Source organism: Bison bison, unplaced genomic scaffold (assembly GCF_000754665.1).
Source record: "Bison bison bison isolate TAMUID 2011002044 unplaced genomic scaffold, Bison_UMD1.0 scf7180017864180, whole genome shotgun sequence".
Taxonomy (NCBI): Eukaryota; Metazoa; Chordata; class Mammalia; order Artiodactyla; family Bovidae; genus Bison; species Bison bison.
Window position 1 is genome coordinate 14,228,663 of NW_011494752.1, and position 18,577 is coordinate 14,247,239.

Sequence of the window (18,577 nt, forward strand, 5' to 3'; positions counted from 1 at the left end):
GAAGGTGAGGGCCCAGGTCGCGGAGTGGGAGGGGTCCTGCTGGAGGGAGCAGGGGCTGGGGGCCGGCAGGGGCTCCATGTGCCCTGGCAGGGGCGTTTGTACCCCCTGCAGCCGGATCTGGGGTTGCGGGGTAGTGTGAGAACCCCCTACCCTGGCCGAAGGTTATGTGTGTGCTTCCCCTGGTGCTCAGATTCCCGGTGAGTGTGGGAGAGGCTGCACCTGCCTTGGGGTTGTAGAATGTGAGACAAGATACACCCTGATTTTGAGGGTCCTGAAGCCTGGATGTACTGCCAGTCCACACAGGGCCCCTTTGTCTGGGTCTCACCTGGCAGAATCCCTCCTGACTGGACCACCCCCCTCCCAGAGGCCAAGGTGGTCTGACCTTGCTGGGAGCTCTGATGGTCAGTTATGGAGCAGAGAGAGGTCTCCCCCCGGGGCTGACCCCAGCGCCTTTGGGAGGGGTGCGGGAGAAGAGGACCGTGTTACCTCTGCGGGCACCCTAGACCTTGCCAGTGCCCAGCACCGACAGGCCCATTCCACCCCAGAAGGGGGAGGCTGGTGTCACCAGCTGCTGAGCACTGTTGGGAGGTGACGTCGATGATCTCTGTGGTCCCTGCCTCCCTGGAGAAGCTGTGGTCTCAGAACTGCCTGGGTCCCCAGTGCATGTACATGCTCCAGTGAAAACATGCTCTGGGGGGCTTGCTCTAGGCCAAGGATTAAAGGATGCTTTGCAGCCTCAGTGTGGTCCCCAGCTGGCTGAGTGATGCTGATCTGGCCACTTAGCCTAACGGAACCCCTGTAGCCTCATTTACCAAAGCAGGGAAAAGAAAGTCTTACCTAGGAAAGACTCTGATGCTGGCAAAGATTAAATAAAGGCAAGAGGAAAAGGGGGTGGCAGAGGGCAAGATAGTTGGATGGCATCACCAACTCAATGGACATGATGAGCAGACTCCAGGAGATAGTGATGGATAGGGGAGTGTGGCGTGCTGCAGTCCACGGGGTTGCAAAGAGTCAGAAACAACTTAGCGACTGAACAGCAACCTAAAATAGGAGGCCAGGCCCAGTGGGCCCTTGCTGTCTCTGAGCCTGTGATTAACTCCACGTCCTTGGACCCCAGGCCCGAAAAGCCCTCACGGAGCGGCAGAGAGACTTGGAGATGAAGACCCAGCAGCTGGAGATCAAGCTGAGCAACAAGACAGAGGAGGACATCAAGAAGGCCCGGAGGAAGTCCACGCAGGCGGGTGAGTGCTGCCCTGTCGCCTGCTGCCCTCTCTGTCCTCACCTGGTCCCAGAGGCATGGACAGGAGAGGCTGGGAGATGGGGTGGCTGGGAACATGCGTTCCACAGGGTGAGACTGGTGCAGGCTGTGGAGCGGGAAGCAGTGGCGAGGGAGGGGTCTCCCCACACCCTACCCAGAGAGGGCTGCTTCTGGCCCAAGCCCAGGGTCTCTGGTCAGGTGGTGGGCAGACTCCTCCAGGACCTGGAATTGAGGGGTCTTGCCCCTGCCTGGAGTTCCTTGAAGTGCAAACCCCACCCACCCGCCAAGTTGCCCCACCTCCCCGGGTACTAGTTCTCCAAAGGTTCTCCTCCAGTGATGGACTTCTGACCCAGAATAGAGGCTGACATTTTGTTTAAAGAAATAATCGTATTTCAGGGACTTCTCTGGCAATTCAGTGGTTAAGACTACTCGCTTCCAGCGCAAGGGGTGCAGGTTTGACACCTGGTTGGATAACTAAGAACCCTCATGCCTTGCAGTGCAGCCAAGAAAATATTTTTAAAAAAGAAAAGAAAGAACCCTATTTCAGAGTCTCTCCAAAATATTCCTGTGAGTCAGCTTCTGCTTCCACCTAGAGGTAAAAATTAGCTAATGCACAAGGAAGGGGGAGAAAAATCAGCAAGAAAGTTTTTTAAAAAAAATTTCAATATAGCTTAACAACCAGTTTCGCAGTGTACAAGGTAAAAAGGTAAAGCACTTTGCTTTCTGGGATTAGAATATGTGCTGTGAGAGAAGGTTTGGATTGGATGGTTTGGTCTCTAAATCTTTTTCACCCCAACTTCTGTTGAACCTGGTGTAATTAGTTCATTAAAGGATGAAAAACAGCATCTTAGGGACATTTGGAAATAAGATGATGTAAAGATGTCATAACAGAATAATGTAATATAAATGCAACATTTACATAAAAATCTTTAATAGCACAGTAGTAGAAACAGAAGCCATGCTACACCTGTTGGGAGTAGGAAAGAAAACCCAAGGAGAGGAGAGGCACATTTAAATTAGCTTAACTACAGAAACTGTTAAATAATTATGTTACAAAAACAATATTGCTGCTTGACAAAATATTTTAATCAACACATAAGAATATAAAATCTTATTCTCCAGATATAGTCACTGTCGACACACCCTAATTTTTTAAATGTTTTTAAATGTATATACATATCATATTATATTGTTCTGAACTTACATTTTAATAGATGTATCTTAGAGATAGGTCTGTTTCATCGTCAATTTATTTACCCATCCATTTATGTACATCAGATTTCTTAAACAGTTGAATAACGTGCAAGTATATGATTGTATCCAGATGTATTTCATCATTCCCCTAATGGACTTTTGTAGGACTCTCAGATGGTTTCAGAGTGTTTGTCAATGCCAGCGATGCTGTTACTATAAATGCCTCTCTGTGGGCGGGGGAGGGGGGGGTGTCTGCATGTCGCCAGGATGTGGGGGGGTGTAACTGGGTCAGAGGCTTGTATTCATTCTGATGGATGTTTCCAAGTTGCTTTGCAGATGGGTGTGCCTACTCTCTATGAATGCCTGTTCCCTAAACTCTTGTCAACACTGTATCCTGTCTCATTTTGATATCCTAGCTATCTAGTGAAAAACAGTATTTTGTTTCTAATTTAATTTACACTGCTTTTTTAGTAGAGTTGAGCATTTTAAAAATAGACTTTTAAATCATCTGTGACTTTTAAAATGATTCACTCATATTATCTTCCCATTTTCTTGTCAGATGGCGGGTCTTGTTCTCATTGATTGATTGACAGGGATTATGTTAGGAAAATCAACATTTTGTCATTTGAATTGCAAATATTTTTCATAAGTGGTTTATTTTTTTATTTTGTTCTTTGTATTTCTTTTTCATTTTTTTTTCTTGGTTTGTCTAATCTTCACTGTGGCTCTCTGAAAGTACTGTTATTATCCCCATTTTACAGATGAGGAAACTGAGGCACAGGCAGGTGAATCAACTTGGTCCAAGGCTGCACAGCTAGTAAACAGTAGAGCTATATGACACCCCAGTAATCCGGTTCCAGAATCCGTGTCCTTAACCCGTACTGTTCAGAAGGGTCTGATTTCAAACCCTTGGACTACATAGGGAAGAGACACACCTGCCTTCATCTACTTTATTTCCTGATGTTGCAGAGGTTCGTGAAGCATGTTCTCAACATCAGGATCAACAAATAAAGCTTTGGGAATTTCATATTGTGTTTATAAGGGTGACCTTACCCACAGTCAGGCCCAGGCTTTTGGTGGGACTGTGACTGCAGTGAAATATCCACTTTCTTCCCTCCAGTTCAGTCCTTCTTGGGATCAAGGGCCCAGACATTGGCCTTGGACCAAGAGCAAAATGAACCAAGCCCTTAATGTGGGTTCTGTTACTCAAGGCTTAGCTCCCAGATAATGGTGTGGCTCACTGGGGAGGAGACCCTGAGCCAGGCACTGGGCATAACTCTCCCCCACTTCCCTTCGCTTTCATATCTGAATACACGTGAGCAAGTGACGCCATTCTAGGGATCCCTGTGAAGGGTTAACCCATTATCGTTGGGTTCACTCATGAGTTTTCCCATCGTGAGCGAAGTCCCTGGTGTCTTCCTTTCTCTGGAACCCTGTGATAATCAGGAAGCTCTATGCAGACCGACCTGTGCTCCTCCAACTGTGATGTACACATGGATCACCCAAGGAACTTGTGCAAATCGTTTCTGATTCACCCTGTCTGGGGAACATCATGAGATCACATTTGGAGCAAATATCCAGGGTGTACCAGTGCTTCTGGTTCAGGAATTGTGTTCTTTGTAGCAAGAGTCTAGGGTACCAGGACCTTAGTAACGCTTTCAGGTTGCTTTCTTTCTAACTATAAACTGTCTGAAACATATACAATTACATAAAAGAACACACTGGCCATCAAGATAGAATAGTTTGTTTCAGATGTCTCTCTTAAGAAATGCTATCGAAAGAGCCCATCCCTTCCCCCGGACCCTTTCTCTGTTTCCCAAGGTAGCCAGTATCCTGGCATTGGTGTGGTAAACTCTGGTGCCTGTTTTTATACCATTATTGTACATGAATGAGCCATAAAGCATCAGACACGTTCTTTTGTGTTTCAGAATGACAGCTTGCTGCCTGTACACACACACAGACACACAATCACAGAGACACACAGACACACCAGTGGACGGACGTGATGTGCAAACTTCCCTTCTGTAACTAGTACCGAGTTGCTTGAGACACATGTTCAACCAAGCAGGACTTGCCAATGTGAAATCAAACTGCCATCTCTAGAGGAGGAAGCATTTCTGGGGCTTATGATAGACTTGAGGGGTCCCCGGAGTACCCCGACCCACACCGTACATACCGCCTTCCTGAGTTTTTGGCATCTGGAGTCAAGTTCAGGTGCACGCTCTGAAGCCAGTCTTTGATAATGCTGGGTTGCCCCTTCTTTGCCTCCATCACCTCAGCCGTGGGGTACAGGTGGCAGAGGGCAGCCCTGGTGAGTGACAGTGGCCTTGGCCCTTTGCAGGAGATGACCTCATGCGCTGTGTGGACCTCTACAACCAGGCCCAGTCCAAGTGGTTTGAAGAGATGGTGACCACCACATTGGTGAGTGACTGGAGATGCAGAAGCATGTCCCCGCAGGGGTGGGCGCTCAGGAAGCTATGGGTGGATGCTGGTGGACGTGAGGTCGATGGGTGGAGGTGAGAGATGGTCATTAGATCTTCTCTAATGTTGAAACTGAGAGCTTATCTCCAGGCCAAGCCATGTGGATTCATACCCTTGCTCTGGCACTTCCTACTGTGTGAACACAGGCAGCTATGGGCTCTTGCCGTATCGTCCTAAGGGGTCAGGGTCAACCGAGCAGAGAGTGGTCCATTTAGGAAAAATAGCCAAGTTGTAGGAAATGTGGGCCTTCCTTCCCCCAGAAGAATTAAGGGTCTACAATCACAGAGCCTTGCGAGACGTGTGGATGGGTGAGGTTGGGGCAGTGGGGGAGGCCTCTGACCAGGGGTGGGGGAACAGGCATCGGACCACTTCTTTGCTCTCCTGAGTATTTCTGTGAAGTCAGCACCCGCTGCGTAGATGGTGAGATGGGTTGGCACTTGGGCCACTGGGCCAGGTGAGAAAGGAGGTGTCCTGCCAAGTGCTTATCACACCATCCCTCTGCCCCAAGCCACCCCTGTCCATCTGCCCATCCAGCACGGGACTACCCTCTGCCTTCTGCAGGCACCAGCCCACCAGAGCAGATTAGAGGCCTCCCCCGGGGACAGTGGCCTAGATTTCCTCCTGGTTAATCTCCTAATTAAGCTTCCTGCTTACTCCCCCGACTCCCGGCTAATCACCTGGGCAGTGACCTAGTTGGACACAGAATAGTGGCCGGATCCCCTAAATTCCAAAGAAGCAGGGCCATTTAGGAGTCAAAGCAAATTTCTGCTCTTCCCTGGGGCCTTGGCCACCCCGCTCCTGGCCCTCCTGCCTCCCCGGCCTGTCCCTCAGCACTCAGGGTGGACAGAGACGAGGCCACTCAGCAGAGGCCCAGGGACAAAGCCCCGAGAGTCTGAAGGGCAGAAGCTCCTGCACGTGTTTCGTTTCTCAGCCCTGTCAGGGCCTGGGGCTGCAGCGGTGCAGAAGTTTGATTAAGGGCACAACAGGGGGCTTCCCTGGTGGTCCAGTGGCTAGGACTCCACACTCCCAGTGTAGGTGGCCTGGGGTCAGTCCCTGGTCAGGGAACTACATCCCACATGCCGCAACTAAGATCCTGTGCAGCCAAAAGAAAAAAAAAGAAATGCACAAAAGTGCAAATCCCACTGCTCCCATAATTCCTTGTCACTTTGGGCAAGCGATGTAACCTCTCGAGGTGTTCATTCCCTTGTTTGGAAAAGGTAAGAACAGAACCTGTATCTCTTAACATTATGATGAGGACAATTAGGCGATGCATGGAAAGCTCATAGTACCCACCATGCCTGGCAGAAGGAGATTCAGGAAACAGCAGCTACTGCGTCCTTGGCTATACCTTCGCCCCCAGATATGGGGTGGGTGCCTCGCCAGACCCCAGGGAGTCGGGCAGCATCTGTGTTTTGCCTCTAGAATGGTCAAGGACCCGCGTAGGGGGAAGGTCCCCAGGTTGAAGGGACACCCCCCAGAGGTCTCTGTGGGTTTCCTCCTCGCCAGGAGCTGGAGCGGCTGGAGGTGGAGAGGGTGGAGATGATACGGCAGCACCTTTGCCAGTACACGCAGCTGCGGCACGAGACGGACATGTTCAACCAAAGCGTGAGTTCTCCGACCTAGGTCGAGACCAGTGGGGCCCCTGGGGGATGCTGGGCCAGGGGGAGCCATGGCCTTTGTGCCATGGTGGCAGGTTACATAGCTGCTATGGAGGAATCTGTCCTGAGGGTGGGCAGGGACCTCTTGGGATGGACGTGTCAGTTACCCTGGGCAACCACGTGACTCCATCCCAAGCGCACCCCATAGATGTGTTATGATGGTTAAAATAGCTGGAGGTGACCTCGCCTCCTCTGTTGGATTTCTTACAATGCTGGAGCTATTCAAAACCTCTCAAGCTAAAGTTCAATAAACCTGTTTGCAGGTGGTAAACGGGGGGACACGTGAAAAGAGGAACGGGTCACAGACTCTTGAGCCCACCTGCCCTTTCACCCACCCTGTGGTCTGGAGGGTCATGTGTATGAGGGGAAGAAGAGCAGAGGCCAGAGCTCTGCACCTCCCCACCCCTGGTTCTCCCAGCCCCCAGGTCTGTCCCTCACACAGGCCTCCCTGGGACCCCACAATGCTCTAGAGGAGCTGCTGTGTCGGGTGCAAGGGTGTGAGTGGCGTAGCTCAGAGGATACGCCCCTGACTCCACCTCTGCCTCCAACTGTGTCCTCTTTCTCCATCCCTTGCAGACAGTCGAGCCTGTGGACCAACTGCTTCGAAAAGTGGACCCAGCCAAAGACAGGGAGCTGTGGGTCAGAGAGCACAAGACGGGCAACATCCGCCCCGTGGACATGGAGATATAGACGCACGGCCCGGGGGGTCCTACCGAGGAGGGGTTGGGGGTCCCACGGAGAGGAGGTGGCGCTCCCGCCGGGGGGGCCTGCTGTCGGGAGTGGCACTGCCCTCCCCCTGCTCTCCTGGTCCACCGAGGAGAGGGGACAGTGATGCCAGAAGGGCGGCCCAGATGGCCCCACAGGGAGCTCCCCGGTGTTCCCAGGCCGAGAAGATGGATCCACAGCCCTGCCCTTGTCTCTGAGGCTGAAGCCCCCTGAGTCCCGTGCTGTGCTTGCCACTCCAAGGATAAACCGAGACTGGAACTTTGTGGTCCCTGTTGAGTACCAGAGGGGTCCCCTCCCCACCCAGAGCAGTTGTGTCCCATGCTCATGCCCCTGGAAGCCCAACGGCCCTTCTTCCAACTGACCTCCTTGTCTCCAGGCCTTTGGAGGGGCAGGGGAGGGAGGTCTCCGTCTCCAAGCCAAATGTCAGGATCAGAGTCATGGAGAGAAGGCCACCATTCAGCACAGCAGCCCGCACCCAGAATCCTTTGCAGCAGCCCTCTCTCTCGATTTTTTTTTCCCCCCTTGAATATTCTGAGGGCCTTGAATATTCTGAGGGCCTACATCCTGGCTCTTCTCTGCTAGTTTTCACCAATGGGAGTCTTGGGAAGAAGGTCTGGCTCCAGTTTTCCCAGACTGACACTGCCTGGAGAGGTCAGGATGAAACTACCTCATTCAGCAAATTCACCCCAAGTTGGAGCAGTGAATCATGTGCCTGTTAGATCAGGCATCCATGTCACGTGCTCTTTCCAGACATCCCAGTCCACCCAACCTGCAGCCGCTTCCTCAGGGAAGCCCCCTCCTCCACCCTCGCCCATCCCAGGGAGCTGAGTCAGTCTCACGTCAGGGAGGGGTTGGGACAAGTCTCTGTCACCTCGCAGGTGGTTCTGTCTGCCTGTGCACGGTGGAGTTGGGACTGCCGTTCCGTGTGTGGCTCTCATTGGCGGGCACCACGCAGGCATTGCAGACTGTCGTGGCCACAGTACATGTCACCATCCAGGCAGTCGGGTACCTTGGCCTCTCAGCCCCTTCTGCACGTTCCCAAGCCCCACATGCAGCCCCTGCTTGGGGCTGGTGCCCCCTTGCCCTTTTGCCATCTCCTTTTTCCCTGGAAAGCCTGGTCTGAGCTGACCTGGGAAGCCACCGGGTCCTCACTCATCACTTTCTCGCTTACATACTAAATCTTGAGAATTGGCTTGAGGGGACTGGAAGCAGAATAGGGCTGGAGGAGGTCAGACAGCTTGCAAGGGGCACATTCTAGCCTGGAGCCCACACCCTAAGAACCCGTGTTTCTTCACTTTTCCCATTGATTACTTTGGGTTCACAGGACTCATGTCTCATAAGGGCAGCCATCTAAGAGGATAACTCACTGGTCTTTCTCTCTCCATCGTCCAGGCTGGTAACTGATGACTCGTTTTTCTTGTATCTCTTGGTACCCCTTTCTCTGAGTCAGTATGGCGCCCTCGTAGTGATAGTAGAAAGATGCTGAATATCCTAAAGCAAACCAAGCTTTGCCACTTTTCTTCTCAAAACATCCCAACCAGAAAGGTCAGTGTGAAGGCCTTCACTAACATGCAGGCCGCCAGGACAGATCTGTGTCTGGTGTGGAGAACCACTCCTTCTCGTCTGGGGTTGGGTTGTGACACCAGCTGCCCATTTGGGGCTATCATTTCTTGGTTTCTTGATTAAAAAAAAAAAAAAGATTGGTGCTAGTAGTAACTGCTTTGTGGCTTAGTCAACTAATTTGTGGATTCAACTAATTTCCAACATTCAAAGCCAATAGCCTTGTTAACATAGATACGTTCATGTGTGATGTGGCTCATTGATTTTGTTTTCTCATCCCCATCTGAGGATTCCCGAGTCTTCTGTTATTCCCTGGGGCTCTCGCCTCTTTCAGGGTAGCCTGAGTTGGCCTCATGTAGGCCAGTCTATTTTCTGAAGTCATGCTTTCCCCCTTTTCCCTCAGTCTCGTTAGGCACCCCCATATACTTCTTTTCCTTTTTTCTTCCCTCCTTTATTCATTCATCAAGCATTTAGCTAAGCCTGGGCAGTATGCAAAGATCTAGGAACAAGATATAGCCCTATCTGTCATCAGGGAAACCAATGATCTGTTCTTTTGCGTAGACTCGTCTTTTCCCCAAGGGTCTTGCAGATGAGTAACCTTGGCATTCACCTACAGATACTCTCTGCAGAGTCTAGGTTTGCAGAGATACCCTCTGTTGTACTGATAGCTCTTCATTCATTCACTGATTCTCATTCATTCATCTAATCAGCAGACACTTGGGGCAAGCCAGGTATTATACAGTACTGCAGCCATAGCTGCATACCAGCCAGGAACTCCGCCCCATCCCCCAGCCCTTCTGTTCTCCATGGGGACAAGCGCATGTTTTCAGACCTTTCTGGGAAATGAGAGCCTTGCACCTCTTCCACGTTTAACCTACTGCTAGCCTGTAATAAGCCGTGTGGCATTTACCCAAGGACGGAAGAACCAGAGAGTACCAAGAGTACAATCATGGGGTCACTAGACCCTCACAGCTCACATCCAGCTCAAATTTGAGAGATTTGTTTGTTTTAAATAATTCTTGCTTTACACAGAGGAAGCATGAAGCCCAAGGCCAGCCAGTGAGAGCTGTGAACTGAATAGCGAATCACGAGCAGGGCTGGAGTTGAGAGTACAGGCCTCTGTCCCTGTGGTTGGGAGGAAGTCATGTCTGAGAGTCATCTTCAGAGTGGTGCTCTGTCCTCGTGGTTGGTTTGGTTTGGGTTTGGGTATTTAGGTTATAAGAGGATATGCTTGGCTTTTTTCAGGGTGAATGACTCCAGGTTATTCGTGAGCACATCCACTGTTCCATTTCTGAGAACAGGTGAGCCCCTTCTACCTAGGAGACACGGATGCACTTTGTTTCATCTGTGAAAGCCTGATTTTTAGAATAGAATCTAAGACAGTTACCAAGACAACCTCCAGGATAAGCTGCTTGTCCCTCTCTCTTTTTTTTTTTTTTTCTATTGCTTCTGATCAGCGTTGGAAAGCACTGGCCAGCTGACCCACAGGGATGGATGACCTGAGGTTCTTCCCATGGGAGCACCTTGGGTCTCCTTTTAATCTACCCAACACCTGTGTCAGCTGGGGAGCAGGGAAGGGTGGGTTGGATTTCTTTGAGGGGGAAACACTTCTTCCCTCACTGAGGCTGATTAACAACTGAAGCAAATAGAAAAACCCTGTGTATACTCAGGAACCAGGGGTTTGTATTCCCTTTGTGGAAACCAATCAATTACTAGATTAGGAGATGGAAGCAAAGAAGTCTTGGCAGAGCCAAAGTCCCTTCTTGGAAATGCAAGCCATAAGATTCCGAGGACATCAAAGACCTCGGCTTGTTTAAGTGATTTTACTTCCAATGGTGAATGGCCTTGACAAGGAGAATTTATACAGGATTCTGCAGACCTACTGGTGATTATGTAGATAGGGAAAGTTCCTGGACCAGTGTTAAGTGGGGCACAGATCAGAAGCACACTTCCTTAGCCAGCATACCGTTATTTCCATAAACCTTCCTGTCCCCACAGGTCCCACTGCCTTTTTTTCCAAGTTTATTGAGATATTTGACATTCGAAATTGGGGGTTCATGAGCGTACAAGAAAATTCACCCTTTTGAAGGATACAGTTCAATGAATTTTGACAAACTTACACAGTCTTATGGGGCTTCCCTGGTAGCTCAGATGGTAAAGAATCTGCCAGGAATGCAGGAGACCCGGGTTCAATCCCTGGATCAGGAAGGTCCCCTGGAGAAGGGAATGGCTACCCACTCCAGTATTCTTGCCTGGAGAATCCCATGGACAGAGGACCCTGGCGGACACATGGGGTCCATGGGGTCACAAAGAGTTGGACACGACTGAGCAACTAACACTTTGACACGGTCTAGTAACCACTGCTGAGATCAACATAATATTTCCATCACTCCAAAAACATCCCCTCATGCTCCTTTGATGTCCATCAACTCTTCCCAGCCCCAGCACCTGGCAACCACTGATGGATTTTCTGACCCTGCAGATCTGCCTTCTGTAGTGTGTCATACAAATAGGCAGAAGCCTTTGAGTCTAGCCTCCTCGCTCAGGTTGATGCCTCCGAGTCACCTTGTCGTAGGATGTCACTAGCTTGTTCCCTGCAATGCCCAGTAGCCGTCCATTGAATGGGTGTACCCCACTGCTTCCTTGCTCTTAAAAACACAAGTTGTCTTCCTGGAAGCTCCTGACCTGGAGTCTTGAGCTTGTTTGCACAGCTACTTCCAGCCAGCTGCATCCAGTGGTTCTTGGGACTTACACTTGGCTTTTTTTGAGTCATTTTAGTTTGGGGAGCATCTAACACTTAAGTTTTTCACAATGCAGAGAGCTGCTGGGGATGGAGGCGGGGATGGCGGACAGGGTCTCTGCTGCCCCCTGAAGCTGGTATCTCAGCTGGTAGATCCACTTGCTCCTTGGGACCCTCCCTTCACCTCGCCCAGTCCCTGCCATTTGGTGAGAGTTCAGGGGTGTGGGAGGTGGGTGGAGAGGGTGTGGGTGAGAAAGCAGGGGGCTGGCCATGGGCTCAGCACCACCTTTCTCTGGATCTTCCTTCACCTGCAAACTGAAGGTGTTTATTCTAGAACATTCTCCCAGGCCTCCTCCAGCTGCTGCATTCTGTCTCCTTCCGTTCTCATTTCCAGTTTTGTGCCCAATGCACATGTCATACCTAATCTGGGTCTGCTCGGCACAGCTGTGCATGCTGTCACCTCACACCTTCCTGAGAGGGGGCCCCGGGTGCTGAGAAATCTAAAAAGAGATTTTTAGACACAAAAACTTAGAGTTTCATGAGCTGTTGAGAATGAGGTAGTTCCTCCTCCTCGGACTCCTAAAGAAAGCAGAAGCCATTACCTTTCATCCACTGATGTTTGACACCATATCCCGAGGGTCACTTCCAAGGAGCAAAAACAGGCATGGTGTCAGAGCCCCCTGCCTTAAGGTCCTTGTCAGCGCCCTAGCCTTGCTTACCTGATCTATGCCTGCACCCTCCTGGGTGGTGGCAGAGAGAAAACCACACCCAACTGCTGATGCTGGTCAGCTCTGGCCAAGATCCCCAAAGTAAGGACGCCTCCAGCTACGTCCTGATTGTGCCCTGCTCAGTGAAAGCTGAGCCCCAGAAAGCAACCAGGTACCTCTCCCAGCCAACAGAAGACATCCTTGGGTCCAGCCAGGTGACGGTGTGGGCTGTGGAGCCCACAACACAGGATCCCCCGCTGCCAGGATGCCTCTTTTTTCTGGGGGAGGGGGGCCTGGGGGCTCTCAACATCTTCCCCACTCCACCCCACCCCCACTGGAGTAATTTCTATCGGGCCCTTTGTGAAGGTGGGGGACCCAACCCCTCTTTCCTGGCTTGGTGAGACTAAGGTGACAAAAACCAATGTTCTGTTTCCCCTGAACCTTCTAGATGCTGGGGCATGGCTACTGGGGGACCTTGTTGGAAGGTGTCTCCGAGGGAGAGGGGCTGTGATGCCTTTGGATCTCTGTGCTGTTCGGGGGACTTGACCCTTTATGTGTGATGGGGCATCCCTAACGGGCTTTCAGTGGTGGGAGGCAGAGGGTCAGGCACATGGGTACTCATGGGGACGGTGTGATGTGGTGACGAGGAAGGGAAGCATAATGAGCCAGGGCAAGAGCACCAGACAGGCCCTGCTCTGCTCTCATTCGTCCTGTAACCTGTCATTGTCCCATCCTCTCCCGGGACCTGGGCGTTTGTTGTCCGTCGAGTGGAAGTGCTCTTCAACTGGCATTGCATGCAGCAAGAGACCAGCTCTTGGGACAGGGGCCTCCAGGCAGCCGTGTGGACCCAGGGACAGTCATTCAAAGGGACACCTGCCATCCTTGGGGATGGGGCCCCAAATCGGTATCTCTGCCCTTCCCTTAGGAAGGGGACGATGGGGCAGGAACAAACCCCTTCACAGACAGGAGCACATCAGCAAACCCCATGAAAACGGGATTTTCTAACAAAATAAACTTGCTTGTTTGCTCTGTTTTCTGTAACTTTTGCTAAATACTTTATACATTTTTAATGTTAAAAAGCTGTGTCTCCTCCAGCATTCCTCATCCCGGTATGAATGTGTTTATTTCATGTTGTATATCCTTCCATCCCCTGGCTGCCTAGATCGGTAAATAAAGTTGATGTACTATAATTTATAAGTAACACTGTTGAAACTCTGATCCCTACAGAGGCTATAATCCGCCCTTCCAACCCCACCCCCGTAATAGCATTCGTGTGTATTAATGCTGAAAAATTAAATGTTTAAATTTTGAAGGCGTTTGCTCTATATAATTGTTCTGCATTATTATAAAGCATTTTCAGGAAGTTAAATGCTCTCATTTTTTCCCCCTTTGGCTCTGTGTGTACACTTGAGATGCTTAGATTTCGTCCTGTGTAAAATAAACTGTCCAGAGACACCATGTCGTCCCACTGGGCGACCCTCTTTCCTGGAGGGCTCCCACACTCTTCTTTGCACAAATGGGCTCAGTGTCCTTCCCGAGCTGGGTGATCATTTTACCCCCAATGACTTAGCAGAGGGACAACGAGCATGTGGGCATTGAGCCTCCCCCACCCCAATGGGTATCATGCTGCCAGACCAAACCCTTGGCCCCAGTCCCCTTCCCTGGAGCCTTCTGTCCCTATGAACACAAGGGGCTCCTGGCTATTATTTCCTTTCTCCACCCATCCATCCCATCCACCCATCCATGCAATAATTAGTGAACACCACTGTATGCCAGAGTCTTTCCAGGTGGTGCTAGTGGTAAAGAACTCACCTGCGAAATGCAGGAAACTTAATATGAGACAGGAGTTTGATCCCTGGGTCGGGAAGCTCCCCTGGAGAACAGCATGGCAATCCACTCCAGTATTCTTGCCTGGAGAATCCCATGGACAGAGGAGCCTGGTGGGCTACAGTCCGTAGGGTCACAAAGAGTCAGACACGGCTGAAATGACTTAGCACGCACGCACAGAATGCAAAATACTGCTCTCAGTACTGGGAACACATTGGTGATGGGAACAGATCAAGAATCTTGACCTTGGAACTTATTTTCCAGCAGAAAGAGACAGGCTAACAAAATGGTTTATAGAGTATGTAGAAAATGATAGGTGTTACGACAAAAGGGCAGGGGGAGGGTTTCAGGGGTGGTGGTGGGTAAGTGGCAACATGAAATAGGGTGATTGGAGCGGCCTCATTGAGAAGGTGGCATTTGACCAAAGTCAAGGACACCTGGGAGGGAGCCCAGCAGGTAGCTGGAAGGGAGAACATTCCAGGCAGAGGAGGTGGCCCTGTTAAAGGCTGGAGGCACCTCATTAAGGCCAGTTGGCTGGAGCTGACACAGTGACGGGGAGGAGGCAGCTTCTGCAGAGCTTTGCAGGCTTTGGAAAGCCTGTGATTTTGCTCTGGGGTCCATCCAAGCTGAGAGCGCACAGCCTGATTTCCTTGCTGGAGAGCTCACTGTAGGAAAAGGGGAGCAGGGCAGCCAGAATGCAGGGACAGGGGACGGTGCCTGCAGGGGTGGCCACGAGGAGGTGGGGAGAACGGTCAGATTCTGGAAGTGCTTTGAAAGTGGAACCAACGTGGTTTCAAGCCAGTTTGGAGTGGCTCGAAAGTGGGGTGTGACAGAAAGAGGGGCACAGGAGATGACTCCAAGGATTTTGGTCCAGGCAACCAAAAGGACAGACTGCTATTTACCATGATGGAGACAGCCATGGGAGAGGCGTTCCTCCCATTCTCTGCCTCCCACTCACCCTCTCTGAGCCCTCTTTCCCCTCTGCTTCCAGACCAGGGTCAAAGGGTTCTCTTGTCCTTCTGCTCACAGCAAGGGAAGGTGGAGGAGGGGGACCGGGGCTACGGGGCTCCCAGCTTAGGGAGAGGACAGGGCCAGCCTCTGGGAAGAGTGTGTGTCTTTCAGTCAGGGCCAGGCTGGGAGGGGGAGACACAAACAGATGCACTGGCCAGAGACGAGGGCTTCTCCCCAAGTGGTCTTTGGGGCTCGGGGACAGTTTATGGCCCCAGCTTAGACTTAACAAATCCCCTCACAATACATCATCTCCAACAACTTGTTTGGCTAAGGAACATAAACTCTCCCTCTGATAGAAGATGTTTACGCAGGTTTTCAAACAAACCTCCAGGTCATGACCCCTCTCTCAGCATCGACACAGCTGCCTGTGGTCCCCTCCCATGGTCGGGCCCTCCTGGGCACAGCAACCTGAAGAGTGTGGGCAGCACCTGCTCCTTGCTCTTGAGAGGGGCAGAGGGGCTGGGGGCTCTGGCTGCCTTCTGTGTTAACATGGGGTCCTGTCTCCTGGCCCACAGCCTCTTTGTTGTCATGGCAACCCAGCTCCTCACCTTGAGAAACACAGCTTCTTGCCCACTCTGCTCACTCCTTGAGAACGAGAGCTTGGTTTCTTCCTGTGACATTGGCCTTGTCTCACCTGCAGGCTCGGTGTGGACACCCAGGAAGCACTTCTAATCCTCGCACACCAGGTTCAGAGGCAAGGGTGGAGGCATCTGACTTCATTTTCAGGGCTTGGGTTTTGTTTGTTTGATGACTGTCCTATTTCTAGCTGCTCTTGAGAACAAATGCCTTGCTGCGGGCTAGTGAAAGCCTAGAAAAGGAGAAACCACTCCTTTTAAGAAAGACTATGCTATGAAAAACTGATGGAAAAAATAGTAAGTACACAGACACACACACATCTAACATTAAGGCCTCCTGAGAAGCACTCTGGACCCTCAGTGGGTGGGGCGACCAGGAGGAGTGGGTCAGCACACCTGAGCCTGAACTTCCGGGTCCATCCTGCATAACATTAGCAGGGGCTGGTGGATGTCTTTCTCCCAGCGGCAGGGACCTGCCATTAGCCTCTTATGAAATAGGATACAAACCCTAAGTCACCTGCCTGCACACTGTGCGCTTTATTCTTTGCAGTTACTGTGTGTGCGTGCCAGGCTGCTTCAGTTGTGTCTGACTCTGTGTGGCCCTACGGACTGTGGCCGGCCAGGCTCCTCTGTCCATAAGATGCTCCAGGCAAGAACACTGGAGGGGGTGGCCATTTCTTCCTTCAGGGGATCTTCTCAACCCAGGGATCCAACCCACATCTCCTGTGCCTCCTACATTGGCAGGCGGGTTCTTTACCACCAGCGCCCCCTACAAAGCCCTTTGTAGTAACCACCCCTGGGTAAAGCCGAGACTTCTCTCCCATTCTAGATGGCGATTCTGGGGTTCCAGGTGTGATGCTCAGCCAAGCAAGGGCACCAGTGGCCTCTCCTTCGGGTGTTGAGATTTCAGGTACAAGCCTACTCATGAGGGCTCTTCCCTGAGGCCCACACTGGGTACTGAGCTGACCACAGGGGTGGAAGCCTCCCCTGGCAGAGCTCCTTCTTGTCCATTCATTCACTCAGCAAGCACATACTACTGTCTTCCAGCTCCTAGCACCAGGCTTGGTTGCCAACCAACGATATACAGCTGAAATCAAGCCACAGGTAAGTTGTATTTATCCCACACCATGTTGTTGAAAAAATTGGAAATCACTCCCACAGTTTGGAAATTGCATCTGGAAATCTGATTTCTGATTTCTCTTGGGTTACCAAAAAGTCTAGTAACACCAGGCCATAATCCCATCTGACTACATTCTAATGGAGGCAGCCCCTGCCATGTGGGACATAGGCCTCACCACTCCCTATTGCCTTCCTAATTCCCTGGCTTCACTCACACACTCCACATGCTGGCCTGGCCTCTGTTCGCAGTGCAGTTCTTGATCCCTGTCACAGAAGAATATTGGCAAAAGGTAACATGTGTTCAGGGCTTCCTTGATAGCTCAGTTGGTAAAGAATCCGTCTGCAATGTGGGAGACCCTGGTTTGATTCCTGTATTGGGAAGATCCCCTGGAGAAGGGATAGGCTACCCACTCCAGTGTTCTTGGGCTTCCCTTGTGGCTCAACTGGTAAAGAATCCACCTGCAATGTGGGAGACCTGAGTTTGATCCCTAGGTTGGGAAGATCCCCTGGAGAAAGGAAAGGCTACCCACTCCAGTATTCTGGCCTGGAGAATTCCATGGACTGTCCATGGGGTCGCAAAGAATTGGACATGACTGAGCAACTTTCACTTTCACTTTTCACTTTCAACATGTGTTCAGCTCTTACTACTGCCAGGCTCTATTGTAAATGCACTGCACATATTAACTCATTTCAGGCTTACAGTAACAGCGATGCTATTACGATGCCCATTTAGTCAAGGAATAGTCACTGAGGGCCCAAAGCTGGCAGGCACCCTTCATGCAAAGGAAATGCAGTGGGGAACAAAACAGAATCCCTGCCTTCACGGTGCTTTCATTCTGATGCCATCCCAGGCAGCACGTGGAATAAATAAACACTAAGTCAGAAGGTGTGCTCGAGAGGAAGAACAACCACGCAGGATAAACAGTTGGGGCTTGCTGGTGGTTGGGATGGGGGTGCTGCTGTTACTGAGAAGGCAACATTTAAGGAAAACCATGAGGGAGGTGAAAGATTAGAAGAGGACTCTAGGCAGAGACAGGTTAAGAAACATGCCTGAAGCCGCTGTATAGGTCAGGGAGCTCAGCTCGGTGCTCTGTGATGAGCTAGAGGGGTGGGACGGGGGAGGGCGGTGCGAGGGAGGCTTGAGAGGGAGGGGATGTATGTACACTTACAGATGACACACGCTACTGTACAGCAGAAACTAACGCAGCATTGTAAATCAATTATACTCCAATTTTTAAAAAATGAAAGAAAAAGAAATGCGCCAGAGGGTCACACGGCTAGTAAATTGCAAAGCTAAGGTTTGAACCTGTGCTGGTTCCAGAGCCTGACTCCTAACCCAGCATTATAGGACCACCCCTGCCGCAGAGACTCTCAGAGTTAGGGCAACGGAAGACAGGCAGGGAGCATCCTTGCTCTTAGAGAGCTAGAGCTAGCGGTGGGGGGTGAGGTAGGGATGGCCGCGGGGCCTAGGTGAGGCCTCAGGTCTCAAGATTCTGATCTACTGTCCCGGCCTCCCAGAAGGCCAAGATGGATTGACCTCCTGCTGTCAGCTCTTTATTTTAATCTCAGGGGGCTTCTGGGAGCTCGCCTCCCTCCCCTAACCGCAAGCTCCAGGCCCCTCCTCCCTCCAAGTACTGGGGTGACCCGGCCACAAATCCGCCTAATCCATCAGCATCTCAGGGTGCGACTGTCTCCTGCGGCACCAAGCCCGGCAGCCAGGA

At 51.2% G+C, this 18,577-nt stretch overlaps 1 protein-coding gene across 1 annotated transcript in view; it reads left to right on the top strand.

Moving 5' to 3' along the window:
* Positions 1–13,693, top strand: part of GAS7 (growth arrest-specific 7) — a 208,531-nt gene extending 194,838 nt beyond the window's left edge. Inside the window, exons 10-13 of the mRNA XM_010843192.1 lie at positions 1,097–1,241; positions 4,794–4,873; positions 6,440–6,538; positions 7,168–13,693. Coding sequence (XP_010841494.1) covers positions 1,097–1,241; positions 4,794–4,873; positions 6,440–6,538; positions 7,168–7,281 — 438 coding nt within the window. The 3' untranslated portion in view covers positions 7,282–13,693. The remainder of the gene's footprint in view (positions 1–1,096; positions 1,242–4,793; positions 4,874–6,439; positions 6,539–7,167) is intronic.
* The last annotated feature ends 4,884 nt before the right edge of the window (positions 13,694–18,577 follow it).